This window comes from Myiozetetes cayanensis, unplaced genomic scaffold (genome assembly GCF_022539395.1).
Source record: "Myiozetetes cayanensis isolate MyiCay16 unplaced genomic scaffold, myiCay2020 scf20-37, whole genome shotgun sequence".
NCBI lineage: Eukaryota > Metazoa > Chordata > Aves > Passeriformes > Tyrannidae > Myiozetetes > Myiozetetes cayanensis.
Window position 1 is genome coordinate 1,756,272 of NW_026087412.1, and position 20,577 is coordinate 1,776,848.

Here is a 20,577-nt window from a genome sequence, read left to right on the forward strand (position 1 = left end):
ATTCAATCTACCCATATTTCCCTGTCACCTCAGCTCCTTTCCCCCAGCCCAGGCTCAGCCTGTCATGGCAGGAGAAGGAGAGAATCCCATTCTTCATGTTCGGTAAAGATTTAAAGATGTGAAATCCAAAACGTTCCGGTTGGAAAGTTCTCTTCCCCCCACCCCCGTCTATTAGAAGAAGTCTTAACTTTTACTTAATGCCCAAACCACGAGAAGAAACGAAGCAAGAGCACAGAACTTTGCATGAAAACCAAGCTACACTTTGTGTACACCCAAAAAGCCTGCCTGGAGCCACAGGACAAGTGCTCCTTTGACCCAACGAGGCATCAAACAGGCCCTGTGCTGGATGCTGCAAAGCTGAGGTTGTACTGATGAAAAGAAGAAAGAGGAGAATATTCCTGGCTTTATTATCAGAGAAATTAAATCAAACAAGCTCTCCATGGATAAATTCCCCTGCAAAGTTTTGCAACACAGAGGTAGCACCACCACAGCACCCCCTTCCCATGGTTGCTACCCCATAGCCACAAAGAAACACACAACAAAGCCCTCTGCTCTTCACACCTTTTTGTTTTCCTGCCATTCACAGCAAAGCTGAAGACTTTGGGGGTTTTTAAGTGCTTATCTCCCATTGCCTCCCTGTTTGAAAGCATCTGGAAGCAAATAGGGCAGGCTGGGCTGTTGACACCACTCAAAAGCTTCCCTGGGGGACTCGGGCTGTTCCAGCCACACCAGTGCAGCCCAGTCTGCAGCTGGAGGATGTCCCTCTGCTCCAGAACAGCTCTGGGCAAGGAGCAAACGGGGAGATAAATTCTATTCTCCATTCTTGTTCTCATTTTCCCATTTCAGGGGGACCAGCTGCTCAGAGCACCCAGTGCTGACACGCTGCTGTTGTTGGACAGGCTCGCTAACGAGCTCTGAGCTGAAATAAAACCTTCCAGGGGGAAAAAGCACCAGAAGATGCTCCCTAATCCCAACCAGGCAAGCTGGGAGCCTTTTAATATAACTGAGGGAAGGGAAAGCAGGGGAGATGGCAGAGAAAGAGAGGAGGAAGGACACCGGGGAGAGCCAGGAACCCACAGGAAGCCAAACCCCCCTGAGAAGGCTTTAGATTTCAGAATTAGGAAGAAGGAGCACGAGCCTCCCGTAGCTCCAGCTCTGGGGAAAGAAAATACCATTAAACAATACATAAGGAGCAGGAATATAAAGCGGATTTAAATAATAGCTTTTATTTCAAAGCACTCCACAGAGCCTGGCTGAGATTGGGGAGGGTGGTGTCTAATTACTTAAACTTCTACATCTGGAATCTGATGATCACTAGCCATCCAAAAAGGGTACCTAACAATGATTTAGAAGGAGGGTGAAGGGAGCAAATAATGCACATTTGTTGTCAAGAGCTTTGGGACCGGCTCTTTACCTGTAACAGCACTTCCAACAAGACCTCAAAGAGTTTCTGTATTGCCAAAACATCAATCCCTGCCACAAAGAACCAACACACAGTGCGAGACCAGGATGGAAAACCTTCAGATCTCAAAAGGGCACTGCTTCAAACCTCTGCCCAGCTCAGTGAGAGCCCCCCCCCAGCAGAGCTGCCTCCTGCTCTGGGGTCCCCAGCACTGGAAGGACACGGAGCTGATGGAGCGAGTCCAGAGGAGAACCGAGAGGATCAGAGGGCTGGAGCAGCTCTGCTGGGAGGAAAGGCTGGAGAACTGGGACTGTTCAGCCTGGAGAACAGGAGAACTCTGGGGTGACCTGGTTGCCCCTTCCAGTACCTGGAGGGAACTAAAGGAAAGATGGAGAAACTATTTACAAGAGCCTGGAGTGACAGGACAAGTGGGAAGGGCTCCAAACTTTTTAAGAGTGGTTTTAGATATTAGGAAAAAATTGCCCCCTTGGGAGGGTGGGGAGGCCCTGGCACAGGTTGCCCAGAGAAGCTTTGGCTGCTCCAGCCCTGGAAATGTCCAAGGCCAGGTTGGAGAAACCTGGGCTGGTGGAAGATGTCCCTGCCCATGGCAGGTGGTGGAATTGGATGAGCTTTAAGGTCCCTTCCAACCCAAACCAGCCCAGGATTCTCTGAGTTACTCCACACCCTCCTCCTCCAGAAGGGTGTTACCTCTTGGTCTGCCCACACCTGTGAAGTCAAAGAGGTCCCAGATGTGAAAACACCTCTGAGGGCTGTTAATGGTAAGAACTCAGATGTCACTGAATTTACCAGCACACAGTACCAGCTCCTCCTAAACAGGGAATTGCACAGACAGGTGTTTCATTTACCTTCCTGCTCTGCTGAGGTGCCCCCAGCACAGCCCTGCTGCACAGAGAAACCTCGTGGAGCACTTTCAGCTGGATCCACTTCCCTTCCTTCCCACTCCTGCAAGCAGCAGGTGGGTTTGGTCATTGACCTCCCCAGATCATCAGATCCCTTCCCACCTCCAACCTGCCTCTCAGACAGCAGCTGCTTTGCCAGGGACTTCCCAGGCTCTGGAAGCTGCTGGAAAACCCCTTCAAAAAGAAGGAGAGGAGAGTTGTTATAAGCAAAGGGTGTGGGGGAGAAGGGAGGCCACACAGAAGGACACTTCCCACCTGCCTTGCTCTGCCTGTCCTCCTTCCACAGGGGGAGATCCCCAGGGAAAGCATCTCCCTTGCTTGCACCAGGCACCACCCTCACCTCAGCATCACTGCACGCCCCAAATCGTGTTCCTCTCCAGCCCATCCACAGGATCCTTCACTCTCCCATCCCTCCCTTCCCACCCAGGAGAGGAACAAGCTCTCAGCTCACACAGCTGAGCTGAGGCAGGAGTCACAAACAGGGAGTGGCCACTTCCCGACACCTCAGGACAAGGTCCCCACCAAAGGATTTGTTGCTTAACCCGGCAGGAATGAAAGGGTTAGGAGTAAAAGGGTGAAATACATCCCACAACTGAGGAATGTCGAGGAATGTCAACCTGTCACAACGGCATCAGCCGTTTCCTCAGCGAGTCTGAGCCTCAGAATCGCCACATCTGGGAACAGAAATCATCTGTCACAGTAAATGGTTCCATCTCCAGAAAAGAGCCTGGAAGAGCAGCTTGGCACAGAGGCACTAAATTGTTTTCTGCTGTTTCTAAACTCAGGCTCTCAGAAGGGATCAAAAGGCAGCCCACCTTCCCTCGGGAGCATCCCAGTCCAACAGCCAGGTCATGGGGGAATCTGCCTGCTCACAACCTCTCCCTCTCAGACACACCAAGCAGCTTCCACCCCTCTAGGGCTGTGTGGCATCCCCCCATGCTGGGATTGGAGATGGAGCCCCAACATCACTGCCAGCAACAGCCCAAGGAGGAATTCAAGCTGCCTCAGATCAGGCCCAGGTTGTTGGACTGTGCCCCAGCCAAAACCAAAGCAGAAATCCCTGTGGCCTGACTGCAGCCAAGCAGAAGCTGCACAATGAGCAGTTAAACTTTTCCTCTCCTGCATCTCTTCCACCAGAAAGGGCACAACCACCCCCCTGCCCTGCTCCTTGCAGCTCCAGTACCCAAACCCTTTTAGGTACCTCTCTCCAAAAGGTTTCCTCACTCTGCACTGCAAAATCATTTTGGGGGTCTCATCCCTCCTTCAGCCGCTCCCAAGAGTTCTCACGCCCCTCGGAAAAATGCTACACACAGTTTTACTCACCACTCTGCAAGCCCAACCTCCTCCCCTGCTCCCAGCATTCCCTCCCACCCTCCCTTTATCCTGCAGCCCATCACTTTCAATCATTTCCACCTGTAACTCACCCCACCCTTAACTGGATACTCATCTCACCTGTTACTGCTCCTGTTTGTCCCAGGTCGGGTCTCCCAGTCACCAGAAGGTCCCATACATTTGTCTTCTACCAATTCCCACCCCTCCAGCCAGCACCTGCTCCCTTCCCCCCTGCCCCCTCCAGCCCCATCCCACCGAAAATGCCACCCTCCTTGGGGACAGCATTTGGTCCCTGATGTGCCCCATTTATAACCCCAAATCCAGGATCAGAGGGCAGCAGCTCCCCTCCAAAAAGAGAACACTAATCAGTTTTTCATAAGGAAACTGCAAACTGAGCCACGGGAAACTCAGCAGTCTGGATTTACACACGGGGGAATATCGGAATCGCTTTCATTTTGACTGAAAGAGTCATAACCTCGCCTTTCACCGAGAGCTGAAACCAAACTAGAAACAGAGCACGTGTCAAAACCATGCAAAACTACAGCTTCTGCATGGTTTTGATGCAAAATAATCTAAGCAGGCTGGCAGGCTACAAATTCTAACGATTCTGTGGACAAATCTGGGGCAAGTTTAGAATTTGTACCGTAGTGTGTTACATGTCAGTTTGGGTTTCACTGTAAATATTTTTTAAGTGGAGCACCAGTGGGCTCTGAGGAGGGCTCTCTGTGTTCTCAGTGCCAGAGTCAGACGAGTGGAGGCTGAAAACTGGTTTTACTGTTAAACATTTTAAGGTCATGTCGACTCCAGGTCCTGACTGGCAGTGTTGGCACACAAGGATGTCAACTCTCCCTCCAATCCTGCTTCTGCACAAGGCAAAGAGTTCCTCCCTTGAACAGCTGAGCTCACAAGAAAAAGAATGAGTAGCTCCTACCAGCTCTGCTGAGAGGTGCCAACCTTGTGGTGTGAGCAAACCCTTCTTCCAGCTCCAGCAGCACAGGAGCTCCAACATCACCAACACCATCCAGCCATCAGCAGCAGGGTCCCAGCAGTAAAGCGGGAGTGGGAAACAAGAAAATCTTGGAATATCCTGAAGGGATCCCTGGAAGGGATCCACAAGGATCATGCAATCCCAGAATATCCTGAGCTGGAAAGGACCCACAAGGACCATCCTGGCCCTGCACAGGACACCCCAAGAGTCCCACCATGTGCCTGAGTGCATTGTCCAAACAACATCCTGACAGCTGGAGCCAGATGGCCACCAAACCACCACCAGAATTCCTACAGCTCCCAATCCACTCCATGCTGACTGTAGTGTGATCGTTTGCCTTGGGATAGAACTGGAATATCCGCGTGGATGTGACCCCTGAGCACCTGACGGACAGAAACACCACATGGAATTTTAGGCAGGATATAACTGGTGGCCTCTCAGACAGGCTCAGAGGGGTTGGACCACTTATACATTGAAGTCGTTTCACTCCTGGAGAACCAGTCCCACAATTTATTTCACAACCTATATATAACATTGTGCTTTCCAGAATCCAGAGCTCCACAGAATCCATGGCATCATCGAGTGCATCTCCTGGCCCTGCACGGGACACCCCAACAATGCCACCCAAGAGCCTGAGCCTCCTCCAGCTCTGTCAGCCTTGCTCTCTCCCCCACGTCACATCCCAGCCATCCCCTGCAGCTTTGCGCACACCCGAGAGCCCAAACCACGAGTGCCAGGCGGGTAGGGATGCTCCAGGGATGCTGCCATCGCTGCATCCCCACGTCACATCCCACCCATCCCCTGCAGCTTTGCGCACACCCGAGACCCCAAACCACGAGTGCCAGGCGGGTAGGGATGCTCCAGGGATGCTGCCATCGCTGCATCCCCGCGTCACATCCCACCCGTCCCCTGCAGCTTTGCGTACACCCGAGAGCCCAAACCACGAGTGCCAGGCGGGTAGGGATGCTCCAGGGATGCTGCCATCGCTGCATCCCTGCCAGGCGGGTAGGGATGCTCCAGGGATGCTGCCATCGCTGCATCCCTGCCAGGCGGGTAGGGATGCTCCAGGGATGCTGCCATCGCTGCATCCCTGCCAGGCGGGGCGGGGGGCGGATGCGGGACGGGGTCTCATCTCGGGGAAAGAGGGTGGGGGGGTCCGCGCTGGCAACCGAGCATCCCACGGACCCCCGCAGCGCGTAGAAACCCCGTCGGGCTCCGGCTCAGCCGCTCCCATCGAGGACGGGACGATCCCCTCGGAACGTCCCCGGGACTTCACTCACGGTACAGCAGGGCGATGCAGCGCAGCAGCACGATGCGGGTCAGCCAGAAGGTGCCCGGGGGCTCGGGGAGGAGCGCGGGGGTGTCCCTGGAGGTATCCCCGGAGGTGTCACCGGGGGTGTCCCCAGGGATGTCCCCAGGGTGTCCCCGGAGCCCCCCGGGCGCCTCCGCCGCGGCCCCGCGCCGGGCGCCGCCATGTCGGACACAGCGAGCATGTGCGGGAGGGAGGGAGGGAGGGAGGGGCCGCCCTGAGGGCCCGGGAGGGCACCGGGAGCGTCGGGAAAAAGGAGGGGGAGAGGTTATGGAGTCTCCCTCTCTGGAGACGTCCCAGCCCCACTGGAGATCCCTTTGGAAGGGACCTCTGGAGATCATCCAACCCCTGCCCACTTGGTGGGCAGGGGTTGGATGATCTCCAGAGGTCCCTTCCAAACGCGATTCTCCCTTATGTGTCATCTAAATTCGCTACTTGTGATGCTGCCGTGATTTTCACCTGGCTGCGCCGAGTTCGTAAATGGCATTTTTTTTTTAATCAAAACCAGTAATAAAGTGTCCTCATCGTTGACCGATGAGCACAGGCATGTAAACACCGCCGTGCTATAACCCCACGTTCGGTGGCCGCTGAGAAAGTATCTGCTATCAGGTGTGGCGTTATTCAACCCTTCTCAGCCTCTGAAATGGTCGTTTTCTAAATGCCCCTTTTGTTTTTCCAGTTTCCCATCACTGCTGCTCGCATTGTTCTCCTTGGAAAAAAAAAAACGAAAAAAAAAAACCCTACATAATGGTGCATTGTATAGGGAAGGAAAAATCAGCTATTTGTTAAAGGCCCCTGGTAAACTGCAGTTTCGCTCTCCCGTTGGATTAGCCACGAGGCTTGGGAGAGGAGAAATTTAAATAGATGTAAGCTAATGGTTTGCTCTGTGGGGTCTTTTACAGCAAATTCCACGTTAAATGGAAATGTCTGTAAAGCAAACTGGATGACTGAGGAAATCACTGAGGAAGAGCGGAGGGTTTAGGCTAAAGATTTAGCAGAAAAAAAGAAGAAGGAATAATGGGAGCTGGGAAGGGAACACTGAGCTGGGTGGGTTTTCATCGCTGAGGGTCCCTCTGAGATCTACCAGACGCACAGGTTTGGGGTGGTGGCAGGAACAAACACCAAACCTGGGGGACATCGTGTGCCAGTGGCACCTTCCAACAAGACGAGCTGCAAATTTTGAGCCTAAAACCGGCAGAAATGTGTTGTTCCTAAAAGGGACTGATCCAGTTCTCGGAAGAGGCAATGGAAGCCTTTCCTGGCTTTACTGGAAGATGATTCAAGCTATGAAAGGAAACACGTGCCAAACCAGTTGATTAGGACATCAAATGACCTCTCTGTCCCAAATCCCTGCTGGGCCCCAGCTCTGTGAGGACCATCCTTTGAAGGGGGGTTTTCTGCTCCCTTATCTCTTTACCGTTGACTTTTATTTCCAGGGCGCCACTTTCCCTCTTTTTCCAAGCGAGGCACCAAAAAAAGAAAACAGTGTAAGGCCCCCCCAAGCAAATAAGGCAAAGAAGATATTTCAGAGCCTCGGAGGCTCCAAGGGAGGGCGATTCATGAATGCCAGGCGGGCAGGGGCATCATTGATGCTCATCCTCATTCAACAACCGGCGGCCGCCGCGTCCCCCCCTCCCCGCCCGACCCTATTTTGCTGTGTTCCAAACAGCTGCAAAAGTGCCAGGGAAACAAGCCTTCACTGTCCCAGCCCCCAGCAGCTGTCCCCACCAGCACCTCAACCCTGCTGTCCCTGGCACCCGAAATTGCTCTGTGTTCATTCAGGTCTGGCCTTTCGCCCCTCTGGCTGCCAGGAATCGGGTTCAAAGAAAACACAGAGAGGGAACGGGGGCAGAAATGACTGGTTTGTAAAGCAGCATTAACGTTTGGGGGCTCCTCTAAAGAGAACATACATTCAGTTATGGATAATGCAGTTATACACCATCCCACTGAGCCTTCAGCTGCGTCTGCTAAATGGGAGAGGGGGATCTCACACAGAATTTGGGAGCTTCCTTCCAGTATGTTAAGATTTTTGCAGTGGTCATAGTTTTGCCTTTAAAATCACCGCTCTTTCCTTGTGGAAATCTGATCTTTAACTCCAGGGTTAGCAGGATTAAGGCTGGAAAGGATTTTCAGAGGAAGAATTACCTTTTCTTTCCTCCTGTATTTGTACAGGATAATGAGGAGGTGCTGATTCGGAAGAGGGATTCCTAAGCAGGACCACAGGAGAAACAATTAATAATCACAGTAATCATAATTAATCCTTATAATCTCCATCAGTTTGAAAAGATGCCATCCAGGCTGTGCTGGGCAGCAGGAAAGAGGAGATTCTTTGCCAACAGCTCACCTGGTCTTGCTGTGTAACTCAAACACGTGAGGTCTGATCCTGCAAAAGCATTTTCTTTTCTTGCTGATATTTTAGAGTATTTGAGTAAAAATAACATAATGACATTGAATGTCCCTTTTCTCTGATATCTGCTGCCATGATGAAACCCAGAAAAGGGCTTAGGAATCCTGTGCACTCCTCCCCACTTGCATTTCAAGCACTGCCAAGTCCACCACTAACCTGGATCCCCAAGTGCCACGTCTACACAGGCTTTTTGGATGAGACAAGGCTCATTTTATGTGAACAGAAGACAAATTTTGGACCTAAACTGACCTGCAGGCAAGGGAGCCATATAAACCTAGCCTTAAAATTCCATGAGCAGACACTGGTTGTGTGCTGGAGCTGTCACAAGCACACAGTGTAGGATGGGACCCACCACTGTTGTCCACCTCGAGAGCAAAGTTCTTCGGCTCTTCTGCTGCTATTTTAATTGAAGTGAGTAGAAAGTTACCACAAGTCTTTTTTTTAATCTTCTTTTCAGATACCAGGAGCTTTCCTGAAAAGGCTTGAGCATTGTTTCACAGCAACCTCCGAGCTGCCACGTTCTCTGGGCAGAGCATTAATCCTGCACATGTCAGAGGCTTATTTTAACACCATGCACAGGTTACTCTTATCTGATCAGGGCTTGTTTTTTTCTCCCCCTGTAAGACTCTTTCTATTTGCTCTTTGGAATTCCCATGTAAAATCTGCTGGCACTTCAAAGGAGGCCAATTTTTGATAAATGAGAACTTCACCTCTTGTTCAGATTAAGGATAAAGCCCCGTTTTGGGCTGGGCCTACCCCCAGCCAGGGGAGGAGTGTGGTCTGTGTGTGCACCACAGAGCACATCCGTTGTGTCCAGCGATTCCCACCTGCTTTCATGCTCCAAAAATGCCTTCCCAGTCTTCCACTGAGGGGGAAATTTCTCCTCCCTGGCACTAGCAGGGCTCTGCCTGCTCTGAAGCCAATGCACACATCACACACTCTTATCCCTGTGTAAGGAATGGGTATGGAAGGAGGAACTGGGATGGGAGGTCAGGCCACCTCCATCCCAGAGGGATTCTGAGGGTTCCCAAGTGACACACAGTGATGGAGCCAAGCAAGCAGACCTCATACTGAGTGCCTGATTCCCAGAAACACCAGCGTGAGCTGGCCAGGAACTTTACTGGAGGCCACAGCAAACTCCAAAGAAAAGGAAGGAATATTCCAAATATCAACCTCTGCTGTGCCCACCCTGCCAGGAACAGCTGGCTCTGCTCCACAAGATCCTCTCTAAACATATCCCACCTCTGTTCCACCAAATCCTCTCCAAATATCCCCCACCCTGGGCAACAGGAACCTCGGCTCTTCCCTCCCAGATCTGCACCCTCTCCCTAGGAATCCTGCTGTCAGGGCCTGTCCTGCAGCATCCTGGGGCAGGACAGATGACCCATCCCGTGGGATCAGGGCAGGACCTGCCCCACAGCTCCAGCCTTTGGGCAAACATCGCTGGGCCTTTGTCAGACAGGAACCGAAGGTGATACCCCCCAAGACAAACAGCCCCCTTGACCCCCCTTGCTCTCCCAGCATTCTCTCCCTCCATGTCCTGGATGAGGGAACTTCTCAGGAGGTTTCCCAGGTGCTCCAGCTTCCCCCTGTCCCCGTGTCCTCGGTGTGTGAGGCAGGACATCACTGTTCCCTGCACCGGCTCAGCTGAGAACTGACACACAGAGACCCCAAATGGTTTGTGCCGCATCCCAAAGCCAGACGTGCCGCAGGACACGCTCCCTGCTCGGCTCCCAGGCACGGCCTCTTCCCTGTGCCCACCTCTGCAGCGACTCCCGAAAGCTGTCCTGCTTCTACCTGCCTTGGACAAAGAGGAATTGAAGCGTGTGGGCTGGGAAATGCAATTCCCTGCCTCGGGCAGAGCTGCAGAGCCCTGAAAGGCAGCAGCGAGCGGGGAGAAAACTGAAGTCTCTAATTCCTGCTGTCCTCGGGGGCTTCTTTTGCAGGAATTTGACTGGGAGTTGAAGGCAGGGAGCAGAAAACAGGGGCCCTTGTTTTCATTCCTACCTCCCTGGGTTTGCCCCAGCGCTCCGAGGATCCCACAAATCCCGCTCCGAGGATCCCACAAATCCCTTCCCAGCCTCAGTCACGCAGCGAGGGCCGGATCTCCCGAGGAAGGTGCTCCAGAAGGAGAGGCTGGCTTGGAAAAGCTGGACTAAAAATAGTGATTATTGCTTGACTCAGCCACCACTAAAACACTGACATTCTGTGAGTCAGGTAAATCGTAAGGTAAAGTTATTCAAGAGCTGTGAGAGCCCAACGAGTCAGGGAATATCCTATATATTATAGGAATATATGTTAATTATATGTCACATGAGGGGGGAAAAAAAGGTTTTGCCAAGTGTCCAACAGCACTGCAATGCCCCTGAGCTGAAGCCCGGGAAAACAAACTCTTCCCCAATCTTATTAAGCTTTGGAAGAAAATTTCAATTATTCCTCATTTGCAAGTTCAACTTATTTATTTTGCCTTGAGCTTCAAAATAATATTTTTTCTTTTTTAAAGACACTTCATAAAATTATACTTAAAATAACTTTGTCAGGAGGTAACTCACTTTGTCACTCTGCAAACTGACTCTCCTGCTGAAATCTGGAGAATCTACTAAATAAGGAAAACAGAATTTTTTAAAATAAAATGAAATCCTTCTTTGCACTTTAAGAGAATATATGAATTTTCACAGAGAAAGCAGATGGATGTTCAGGCACATTGGAACACACTGAAATTCAAAGCATACGCTTTATTTATTATTATACATTGCAGTAATTAAACAAAACACTCTGAAATCAACACATTCTTATTAGTTTTTAAATGCTGGAATACTCAAAGCCCAATTTCTACATTTCCCCCAAACCAATCTTGTACTTGGGCCCTCTTTTTTTTCCGGGGGAAAGCAGCGGATAAAACTGGAATTTGGGGAGTTGCCTTTTTTTTTTTTTTTTTTCTCTCCAGAGTCGCAATTAGAAGGCTGAATTCCGCGGATAATTAAAATCAAATGCTCCAAATAAACGCTGCAAAAGCAGGGCTCGCTTGGAGAGGAGCAGCTTAAGCTGGTGGGGGAGATTTTAGGGGTAACCCCCCATTTCCCCCGCACCCAAAGGCTCACCCCGAGGTGCCGCATCCTCCTCCGGCCGGGACCTCCCGGGGGTCCCCGGCCCCGCCGCGGGGAGGGAGCAGAGGAGAGTCGGGCGAGAGGACACGGAGGGTCTCGTGTCGCTCTTTCCCAGCAATTCCCGATTTCCTCCGTTATTTGCCCGCTGGAGGCAGCGGAGCGAGAGGGGGAAGCGACGCGCTCGGGGCTGCGAGGAGCGCACGGCGGCCCGGGGGGACACACGGGGGCTCTGACCCCGCTGCCCCGCACCGACCTCCCCAAAATCCCCCGGGAAAGGGGCTCCAGGAGGAACCGGCTGTGCCAGGGCACGCACCGGAGCTGCTGCCGCTCCGCTCCTCCTCGGGGAGGGACCCCGCAGTCCCCTCCCGTACCCGCTCCCCGCTGGCCCCCCAAAACCGGGCGGTCCCGGTAGTTAAACGAGATTTACTGGAGCGCCAAACACATCCCACCGTCGGGGGGTCCCCGCCGGTCCCGCAGCGCGGTGAAGCCCCCGGGCAACTCGCAGAGGAAAAAAAACCCCACAGAACAGCCGAAAGAGGGAGAGGCGGACCGGGGAGCCGGAGCAGGGCCGGGCAGGGTCCAGCCGCCTTTTTCCCCCACCCCGGGTCGGGCAGGGGGAGCCCCGGCGGGACCCCCGTGCGGGGCCGGCGGCGCTCGGGCTGTGAGGGGCGGGCGGGCAGCGACCCCCGCCGGCCGCGCGCCCCGCCCCTTATGCAAATCAGCGCTGGCCCCGCACCAATGGGGAGCGGCGGCGGGGGCGGAGCCGCTCGCCCTGCCCTTAAAGTAACTTGTTGCCGGGGGCCCCGCTCCGCACTGGACGTGGAGCGCGGGGCAGCGCGGGGGCCCGGCGGCTGCAGGACGGCGTGGGGTGGGGGGGGCCGCGGCTTTTGGGCTGAATTTTGATTTTTTTTTTTAATTTTTGTTTTTTGTGTGTGTTTTTCTCCGCTCGAATTTGTCGTTTTTTCTCGCCTTTCCAAGGAGCGCGCGGCGGCCGCCCCCGCCGGGCACAGCGCGCGCGCCCCCGGCCCGGCTGTTCCTTCCCCCCCTTCCCTTCCCTCCCCGATGCTCAACATGACCGAGGAGCACGACAAAGCGCTGGAGCCGCCGTGCAGCCCCGCGGGCACCACCAGCTCCATGTCGCACGTGGACTCGGACTCGGACTCGCCGCTGTCCCCCGCCGGCTCCGAGGGGCTGGGCTGCGCCCCCGCGCCCGCCCCGCGCCCGCCGGGCCCCGCCGCGCTGGGCGCCAAGGTGGACGCGGCCGAGGTGGACGAGCGCTTCCCCGCCTGCATCCGCGACGCCGTCTCGCAGGTGCTCAAGGGCTACGACTGGAGCCTGGTGCCCATGCCCGTCCGCGGCAACGGATCGCTCAAGGCCAAGCCGCACGTCAAGCGGCCCATGAACGCCTTCATGGTGTGGGCGCAGGCCGCCCGCAGGAAGCTGGCGGACCAGTACCCGCATCTGCACAACGCCGAGCTCAGCAAGACCCTGGGCAAGCTCTGGCGGTGAGTCCCGAGCCCGCATCCCCCCGGACGGCGGGACCCCCGCGCGGCTCTGCCTGCTGCGCGCCTGGATCCCCCCTCCCGGCCGCTTCTTTAAACCCTTTTCCTGCGGTGGCTTTTAGTAATCCTTTTTTCCTGCGGTGTTTTTATTAATCTTCGGGGTTTTTTTTTTCCTGCCCACGGGAAGCGCTTCAAACTGAATATATAACCCTACCTCTACCCCCCGAGCATCCCCGCACGCTGCGAAGGACGCGCCGGTCCTTGCTCCGAAAAATCCCCCCCGAACAGCGGCTTGGACACCCTCGGTCCCGCCCCAGCGCTGTGCCACACGTGGATTTTCCCTGCTCCATCACGGAGATTCAGAGCTAGGGCCCTTCCCTTGCCTGGCTGGGATTTCCCCCATCCCCAGGCGATGAGAGTTTTTTTCTTTTTTTAATTACTTATTTTATGTCTTTCCCTAATTCTATTTTCCTCTTAGCTTGCACGGTGCTTAACGAGCTATGAACGCAAATAACCGATTTTTAGCAGTTATTTTAATGAGCTTCCTGATTTCCCTTCTTATCTGCTCAGTGCTTCCCACCGATGCAAACTTTTATTTGGCTGGGTGCATCCCAGCTCTGCCTTCCAAGGCTCTGCCCCGAGCCACGTTTTCCCGCGTGCTGTCTCCCATCGCGTCTGTCCCTAACTCCCATCTTCCCTGCGATGCTCCTGCCGCTGCTTGAGCCTCTCCCAAGAGTTTGCAAAGAAGAGATCTGGGGAAGAGGGGAGAGTATGGAAAGCAATAATCCCATCGCTGGTGCCTTCGGGGCTCCTTTGTAAGCACCAAACAAAGCTGGAGATGTTTGTCGCGGTGAGGGGGTGGCATTTGTAGGAAAAACGTGGGAATTATAGTTGGGAAAGGCATTGAAAATGGGGAAGGGGTATTTTGTTTTGCCCAGCTGTCACTATCTATAGTGGTAAGGGTTTTCATGCCTCTGTAGTTGGTATTTTAATCTGTGGATTTTTGCTCTTTTTTGCCACAGCAAATTCATTTTGTAATTAATTTGCTGGTCACTCGAATTAGTGTATGGGAAGTGGGGATGTGTGAGCCTGAAAATAGGCTGAAAACTCTTTAGGAACAGATACTAATTTTGGATTTTTTTTTTCCCCCTCTCTCCATATCAAAAAAAACCCAAAAAAAATCCACACCAAACCAGTTTATTGAGTGAAAACGAGAAACGTCCCTTTGTGGAAGAAGCCGAGCGGCTCAGGGTGCAGCACAAAAAGGATCACCCGGATTATAAATACCAGCCCCGGAGGAGGAAAAGCGTGAAAGCCGGGCAGAGCGACTCCGACTCCGGGGCCGAGCTCAGCCACCACGGCGGGACGCAGATCTACAAGGGGGACAGCGGATTGGGGGGCATGGCCGACCCCCACCACCACGGGGACCACACAGGTAACGAGCCCTGAGGGCAAAGCTTCTGCCCATCCCGGGTGTGTTGTTTGGGATATGAACCCGCTGGCGGGCACGGGCTCATCTGCCTCCCTGCACGGGTGGTGGGATTGGGACCATCCCAAAGCAGGAGTTGAGGTGTTGTACCAGTTTTCTGGAGTAAAGGCTCCCAGAGCCGACTGTGCCGTAGGAAATCCCCAAAGCGCGTGGGTCCCGTTTGCCCCAGCTGGTCCCAGAGCGGGGACAATTAATTGCGAGCTAATAAGGGTTAATAATCAGGGTGCCTGGGGAGCGGTCCCGGAGCTGAGCTTCCCCCGGAGCGGTGCGTTGGCTCCGGGCGCGTGTTGACAGATTCCAGGAGGATTGCGAACGTCCCGCAGCCTCAGACGCGCCTGTGCTCTCACCCAGCCTGGCTGCGGATCCCGGCCCCGGGGCTGCTTTGCCTCTGGCACAGCCGGGCTGGCTTCAGGCTGCCCACAGGGAGAGCAGGGCCCTCGGAACCCACCCACTGGTTCTGCTTCCCAGGTGCAGGGCACTTCGTGTCAGGGTGTCCTGCTGTGTCCCAAAATGATGCTGATGGGCACAGTGCATTCCCTGGCTTCTCCTTCGCACTATGAGCCAGCACCCGCTTTTTACCACCATCCCACGTTGTGCCCCAGGGAGGACGTGGTGCCTGGCACGGTTGTGGGGGGACATCACCCACCTCCAACACGGGGCTGTAGGTTTAAATCCTACAGAGATGGGAGAAATGCCTTTTTTTTTTTTTTTTTTTTTAATGGTCCTTGAAAGAATTGGGTGTCCTGTGGTCACTCTTTAAACCTTGCTGTCCCTCCGTCCCCAGGCCAGACCCACGGGCCACCCACGCCGCCCACCACCCCCAAGACCGACCTCCACCACGGCAGCAAGCAGGAGCTGAAGCACGAGGGCCGGCGCCTCGTGGAGAGCGGCCGCCAGAACATCGACTTCAGCAATGTGGACATCTCGGAGCTGAGCAGCGAGGTCATCAACAACATGGAGACCTTCGACGTGCACGAGTTCGACCAGTACCTGCCGCTCAACGGCCACGCGGCCCTGCCGGCCGAGCACGGCCCCGGCGCCGCCGGCTCCTACGGCGCGTCCTACTCGCACTCGGCCGCGGGCGCCGGCGGGGCTGCCCAGGTGTGGACTCACAAAAGCCCGGCCTCGGCGTCGCCACCGGCGGCAGAGCCGGGCCAGCAGAGGCCCCACATCAAGACGGAGCAGCTGAGCCCCAGCCACTACAGCGACCAGTCCCACGGCTCCCCCGCGCACTCCGACTACGGCTCCTACAGCGCCCAGGCCTGCGCCACCACCGCCGCCTCCGCCACGGCCGCCGCCTCCTTCTCCAGCTCCCAGTGCGACTACACGGACCTGCAGAGCTCCAACTACTACAACCCCTACCCCGGCTACCCCTCCAGCATTTACCAGTACCCCTATTTCCACTCGTCCCGCCGGCCCTACGCGACGCCCATCCTCAACGGGCTGTCCATCCCGCCGGCGCACAGCCCCACCGCTAACTGGGACCAGCCGGTCTATACGACCCTGACGAGGCCTTAAAGGATGTGTGGGGCCCCTCCAGGGCTTCCCAGAAATGTGCACTAATGAAGGAACGAAGAGGAAGAGCGTGGAGTGCCGTGATAAGTTTCCAAAGTGCCTCCTGAGCCACTGGGAACTCTGCTCGTTGCGACTGGATGTCCCCTTGCTTCGGAACTCTCCAAAAGGACAGAGCTCTATTTTTCTGTGATGAATATGAGTTAAGGAAAAAAAAAAAAAACCAAGAAGAAAAAAAAAAGACAAAAATAAAAACAACCAACCAGGACAAAAATGATTTTTGGAAAAAAAAAAAAAAAAAGAAAAAAAGCAAACAACAAAGAGGAAAAAAAAACAAAAGCAAAGGACCGGCGATGCCTTTTGAATAAATGAAGGACCGTTCGACTCCTCTGTGAGGACTGAACTGAACTTCCTCGAGGGGAAGGTGACAAGTGCAAAAGTGGAGCAGGGGGGTGGGAAAAGGGGGAGAGAAAACAACGGGAAAAGCCGTTTGAGACTTTAAAGGGTCTATTGCAATGTGAGGAACGGACCAACCTTGAGGGCAAGAACTCACTGGGACCAACAGGGATGAACCCCGAAAACCCGGCTATTCCAGGGAACAATCCCGTGGGAACCAACCAGTCTGGTGGGACCAACCAATTCAATGTCTGAAGTGTTTGTTTTGCTTTTTTTTTTTTCTTTTTTTTTTAGTCAGGAGTTCTTCTAAGCAAGGTTTGGCTGTAATTAACATTTTGTTTTGTTTCTTTGGAAGCTTAAAATGGTTCTTTTTTTTTTTTTTTTGGTTGTTGTTTTGGGTTTTTTTTAAATCTGTTAAATATGTATTTATGTTCTGTATTATTTTGTCGTTTAATTAATGAAGTAATTTTGTGCAAAAAAAAAAAAAGTAGAATTTTAAAAGATTTTAAAGGTGGGGGAGGGAGCATAAAAAATAGTGGAGATGATACAATAAAATGGTGTTATGAGTCTATAGATTTTCGTTGGTTTTTGGGTTTTTTTCACATTTGGAACCGCTGCAACAGTCGTGTTGGAGAGAGGGACTGAAGAGAGGTCTGCCCCTTCCAGGCAGACCTGGGATCTCCAATGGGAACATGAAATAACGAAGAGGGGGGGGAATTACTAATTGGGAGGCTAAAACAATGGCTAAATAGGGCAGGTGGTTTTTCTGGTTACCTGCTTTGGGGTGTTAAAATTGGATTTTTAAGGCATTGTGGAGTCTTTGAACGCTTTCAGAACCAGGACTACTTTATAGGAAGGTGTAATTTAATGAGAAATTATCAACTTCTGCTTTAATTTTGGCTTCTAGGGACCAGATATCATCCATCAAGCTGTGAAACTAAAATCTCCTCCACTAAAAAAATGTTTAGGTACTTAGTTTTTAGACTAATATTTCATTGATATATCTCTACTTCTTCCATTGTATGCTGAGCATATAATAACCGTCTATTTTATGGTAACTTGTGCCTTTAAAACCTTTGTAAATCTAAACCCACGTTTTCAGAGGTTATTCATCTTTTTACCTTTTCTACGTTTCCTACTCTTTTTTCTAAAAAATATTTTTTTGCATATTTCCTTTTGGGGGGTCGTGGGGGTGGGGAAAAAAAAAAAGACAAGAAAAGCTCATTTTTATGCAATCTATTTTTCTGTATAAAGTTTGAAAGACTTTGCCTGTTACTGATCTGTTCTCTTCACTCGCTTCTGACTAAGCAATGCTAACTTTTGTACAGATCCATTTGATAAAATTAAAAAAAAATTGCTTTTTATCAAGGACGTGTTCTGTTTTCTTTCTGCTTGAGCCTCTTTCTGTGCTGAGACAAAACGGGGTGAACAGCTCGGAAAGAGACGGATTATTTGGAATAAAATATTTTGATTAAGGATTTCTTTTCCTTTTAGTCTGATTTTTTTTTTCCCCCCCTTGCTCCTATTCCCTCTACTTTAACAGTGTCTTGGTATGAGATTTTTTTTTTTTTAATATATATATATTTATTTCATATTTTTCCTTCAAGAAGGGTATTTCCATGCCCGTAATCCCAAGGATTTCATAGGATTTCAGTGAGACTGCTCACATGAGGACGGGTTTGCCGGGTCAGCCTGCGTGGTTTCGGTCCAAGTTGATTTTCTTCTGTCGAGCACGTAGGAATTTTACAGTAAGAAATTCAGCTTGCTGGTTGGTGAGCCCTTGTAAATACCTCTGAATTAGGAGAGCAACAAAATTACATGTTGCATGTCACGGTTGGTTGGGTTGTTGTTTTGTTTGTTTGTTTTTTTAAAAATACAGCCACTGAAAGTGTTGCATTTGCCACTTTTATTCTGTTTTCTTACACAAACCTGAAGTTGCGGTTTGGTTTCACCAGCTCGGGGAGAAAAGGGGACCTCGGGCTGTGAGGAAAAAGGTCGGGATTTTAGGGAATTTCATCCCCCTCTGCCTGAGAAAAGCGCTGGGGACGTGGGCAGCGCTGGGCAGAAGGCTCTAACGTTGTGGGTGGGGGGAGAAGAAATGTGCTGACAATTAATGAAGCTGCGGCCCATTAAGAGAGTCTGGAGGGCAGAATCCCACGGCAAATGTGCCGTTTGCAGGCTCTGCCAGGAGGGGCTGTAAGGGGACACCATTTTCTCCGTGCTGGTTCACAGAACTCCTGGCAAAACGACTTTATTCCAGCCAGAGCCAAAGCTGCAGCATAACTCCCTTCCCGCCCTTCCCCTCCTTCCAGTGACACTGCAACTTTCCAGGCTTAATCCTGATTTGTGCTTGAAAAAGAGCTGTGTTTGGGCTCTGCCAGCCCTGAGTGTGGAGGTAGGGTTTCGTCTCCAAACTTGCACGCTTTGGGAGGGGGAAAAGGAGCGAGAAGACGGGGTGGGAATGTGAGGATTTAGCTTTGCTTTTGTCTTCATGGTCGATGGCGAAGCTTGGGGTGGCTTCACTGGGACCTGATAAAGCAGAGTTAAAATATCTGTATGGGATGGACTTGTAAATCACCCCTAATGATGGTATTAAAATTTGCAAATCACCCAAAATGCTGAAGTTAAAAGACTTCACTGAAGCATCCCTGGCTCGTGGGAGAGCAGCACCCAGCAGGATGGATCCCAGTCATGGGGAACATCACTGAGCTCTTCCCTCTCTCCTGTCCTTCTCCCAGTGTTTCCACCAGCCTTGCCTTTCCAGTGTGGGTTGATATCTAGTCCCTGTCCCATTCCAGAGCTGCAGGGTGTGTGTGGAGCTGTGCTCTCCTCCCTTGGGATCCTGGGACCAGCCTGGCCCTGGCACTGAGGAATTGCACATCCAAAATAGGCAGCTTTTAATTCCATTTGCCTTCAGCCACACTCAGCTTTCCATAAGCTTTACAAAAATAAAGTTGGCTTTCACTAATATTTGAAGAAACTAATTAATATACAATATAGATGTATATTATAATATATAGTAGAGATTTATCACAGAACTGGAGTTGGGAGGGACCTGCAAGGATCATCAAAGTCCAACTCCTGATTATAGAAATCACAGATTTATATTGTGTGGTGACATAAGCCTTGGAATCACAGAACCCTGGAATGGTTTGGGTTGGAAGGGACCTTAAAACCCATCCAGTCCCACCCTCAGCATGGGCAGGGACACCTTCCACTATCCCAGGTTGCTCCAAGCCCTTCATCCAGGGCTGAAGTGTCCAATGTTCCCTTTGCATCTCCTGAAAACAATTCCAGTTTGAGCAGGGAGTGCTGACTGGTGATTTTTATTGCCCTCTGAGCTGTGGATACTCACTGTGTGTTTTTGGGACACTCACTGTGTGTTTTTGGGACACTCACTGTGTGTTTTTGGGGCACTCACTGTGTGTTTTTGGGGCACTCACTGTGCATTTTTGGGACACTCACTGTGTGTTTTTGGGACACTCACTGTGTGTTTGCTGGTGAGTAGAATCCAAATCCATTTCAAACTGGCTGTTCAGGAAGGTGCCAGGCGGATCAAACGCTCCAGCCTGGCTAAACCAGTGGTAAACCCCAGGGTGTCAGGTGAGCTGGACACCCCCAAGAGCCCCAGCAGCTCATTCCCTGCGCCCCCATTTCCCCTGAACGAGTCCTGGGGAGAAAACCCCCGGCTGGGTTTCTGCTTTTCCAGGCTCTGGGCTCCTCCCGCCCTCAATGGCACCATTGTGTGCCGGGCCCGGCGCTGGTGGCTCTCGTGCTGGCGTGAATCTGGAATGTCTCTGCACAAAGTCAATGAGATCAGGTGAAACCAAGGCCGCCTTTTGACCCCTGGCTGTCAAACAAAAAAAAAAAAAAAAAGGCTTCTCGAGATAATTGCGGGAATACACGAGCGATAAAAAGTTCCCCTATTTTATTTTTGGAGCAGAGAAGAATGGACGTCGCTGTTCAGCTGGATGGCTCAGGCAGTGCTGCTTAGGAAGAAAGAGGAAATTAATTTTATAGACCGTATCCACATTCTTTCTGCATGGTGAGAAAAAAAAAAAAAAAGCCCTTCCCATCCTCCTTATTTTAATTTTTTCCCGGAGTGATATCAAGTTTTTGCTGCCAGTTTTTGTTTTTGCAGTTGGGTTGTAGGTCTGTGGCAAAGAAATTGATTTCTAGGGCAGTGTTGGGCTTTAATAAACCTCCACGTGGG

General features: G+C 52.1%; 2 protein-coding genes across 4 annotated transcripts in view; one reads left to right on the top strand and one right to left on the bottom strand.

The window, feature by feature from the left end:
• Positions 1-10,383, bottom strand: part of LMF1 (lipase maturation factor 1) — a 146,286-nt gene extending 135,903 nt beyond the window's left edge. The window contains exon 1 of one of the 3 annotated variants that reach the window (XM_050317903.1): positions 10,366-10,383. The gene's annotated coding sequence lies outside the window, so the exon portion shown is untranslated. Of the gene's footprint in view, positions 1-5,827; positions 5,847-5,922; positions 6,117-10,365 lie in introns of those variants that run through there. The other 2 variants (XM_050317901.1, XM_050317904.1) reach the window with 2 other exon arrangements.
• A 1,927-nt stretch (positions 10,384-12,310) lies between these two features.
• SOX8 (SRY-box transcription factor 8) lies at positions 12,311-17,842 on the top strand. The gene is made up of 3 exons (XM_050317899.1): positions 12,311-12,970; positions 14,164-14,402; positions 15,241-17,842. The coding sequence occupies exons 1-3, from the start codon at positions 12,528-12,530 to the stop codon at positions 15,972-15,974; spliced, it is 1,416 nt and encodes a 471-aa protein (XP_050173856.1). The 5' UTR covers positions 12,311-12,527; the 3' UTR covers positions 15,975-17,842.
• Positions 17,843-20,577: the final 2,735 nt, after the last annotated feature.

Excerpts from the sequence above, each read along its gene's own strand:
- SOX8 (XM_050317899.1), top strand. The coding sequence starts at position 12,528 with ATGCTCAACATGACCGAGGAGCACGACAAAGCGCTGGAGCCGCCGTGC. Across the intron at positions 12,971-14,163 it reads ACCCTGGGCAAGCTCTGGCG|TTTATTGAGTGAAAACGAGA; the intron begins GTGAGTCCCGAG and ends ACACCAAACCAG. Across the intron at positions 14,403-15,240 it reads CCACCACGGGGACCACACAG|GCCAGACCCACGGGCCACCC; the intron begins GTAACGAGCCCT and ends CTCCGTCCCCAG.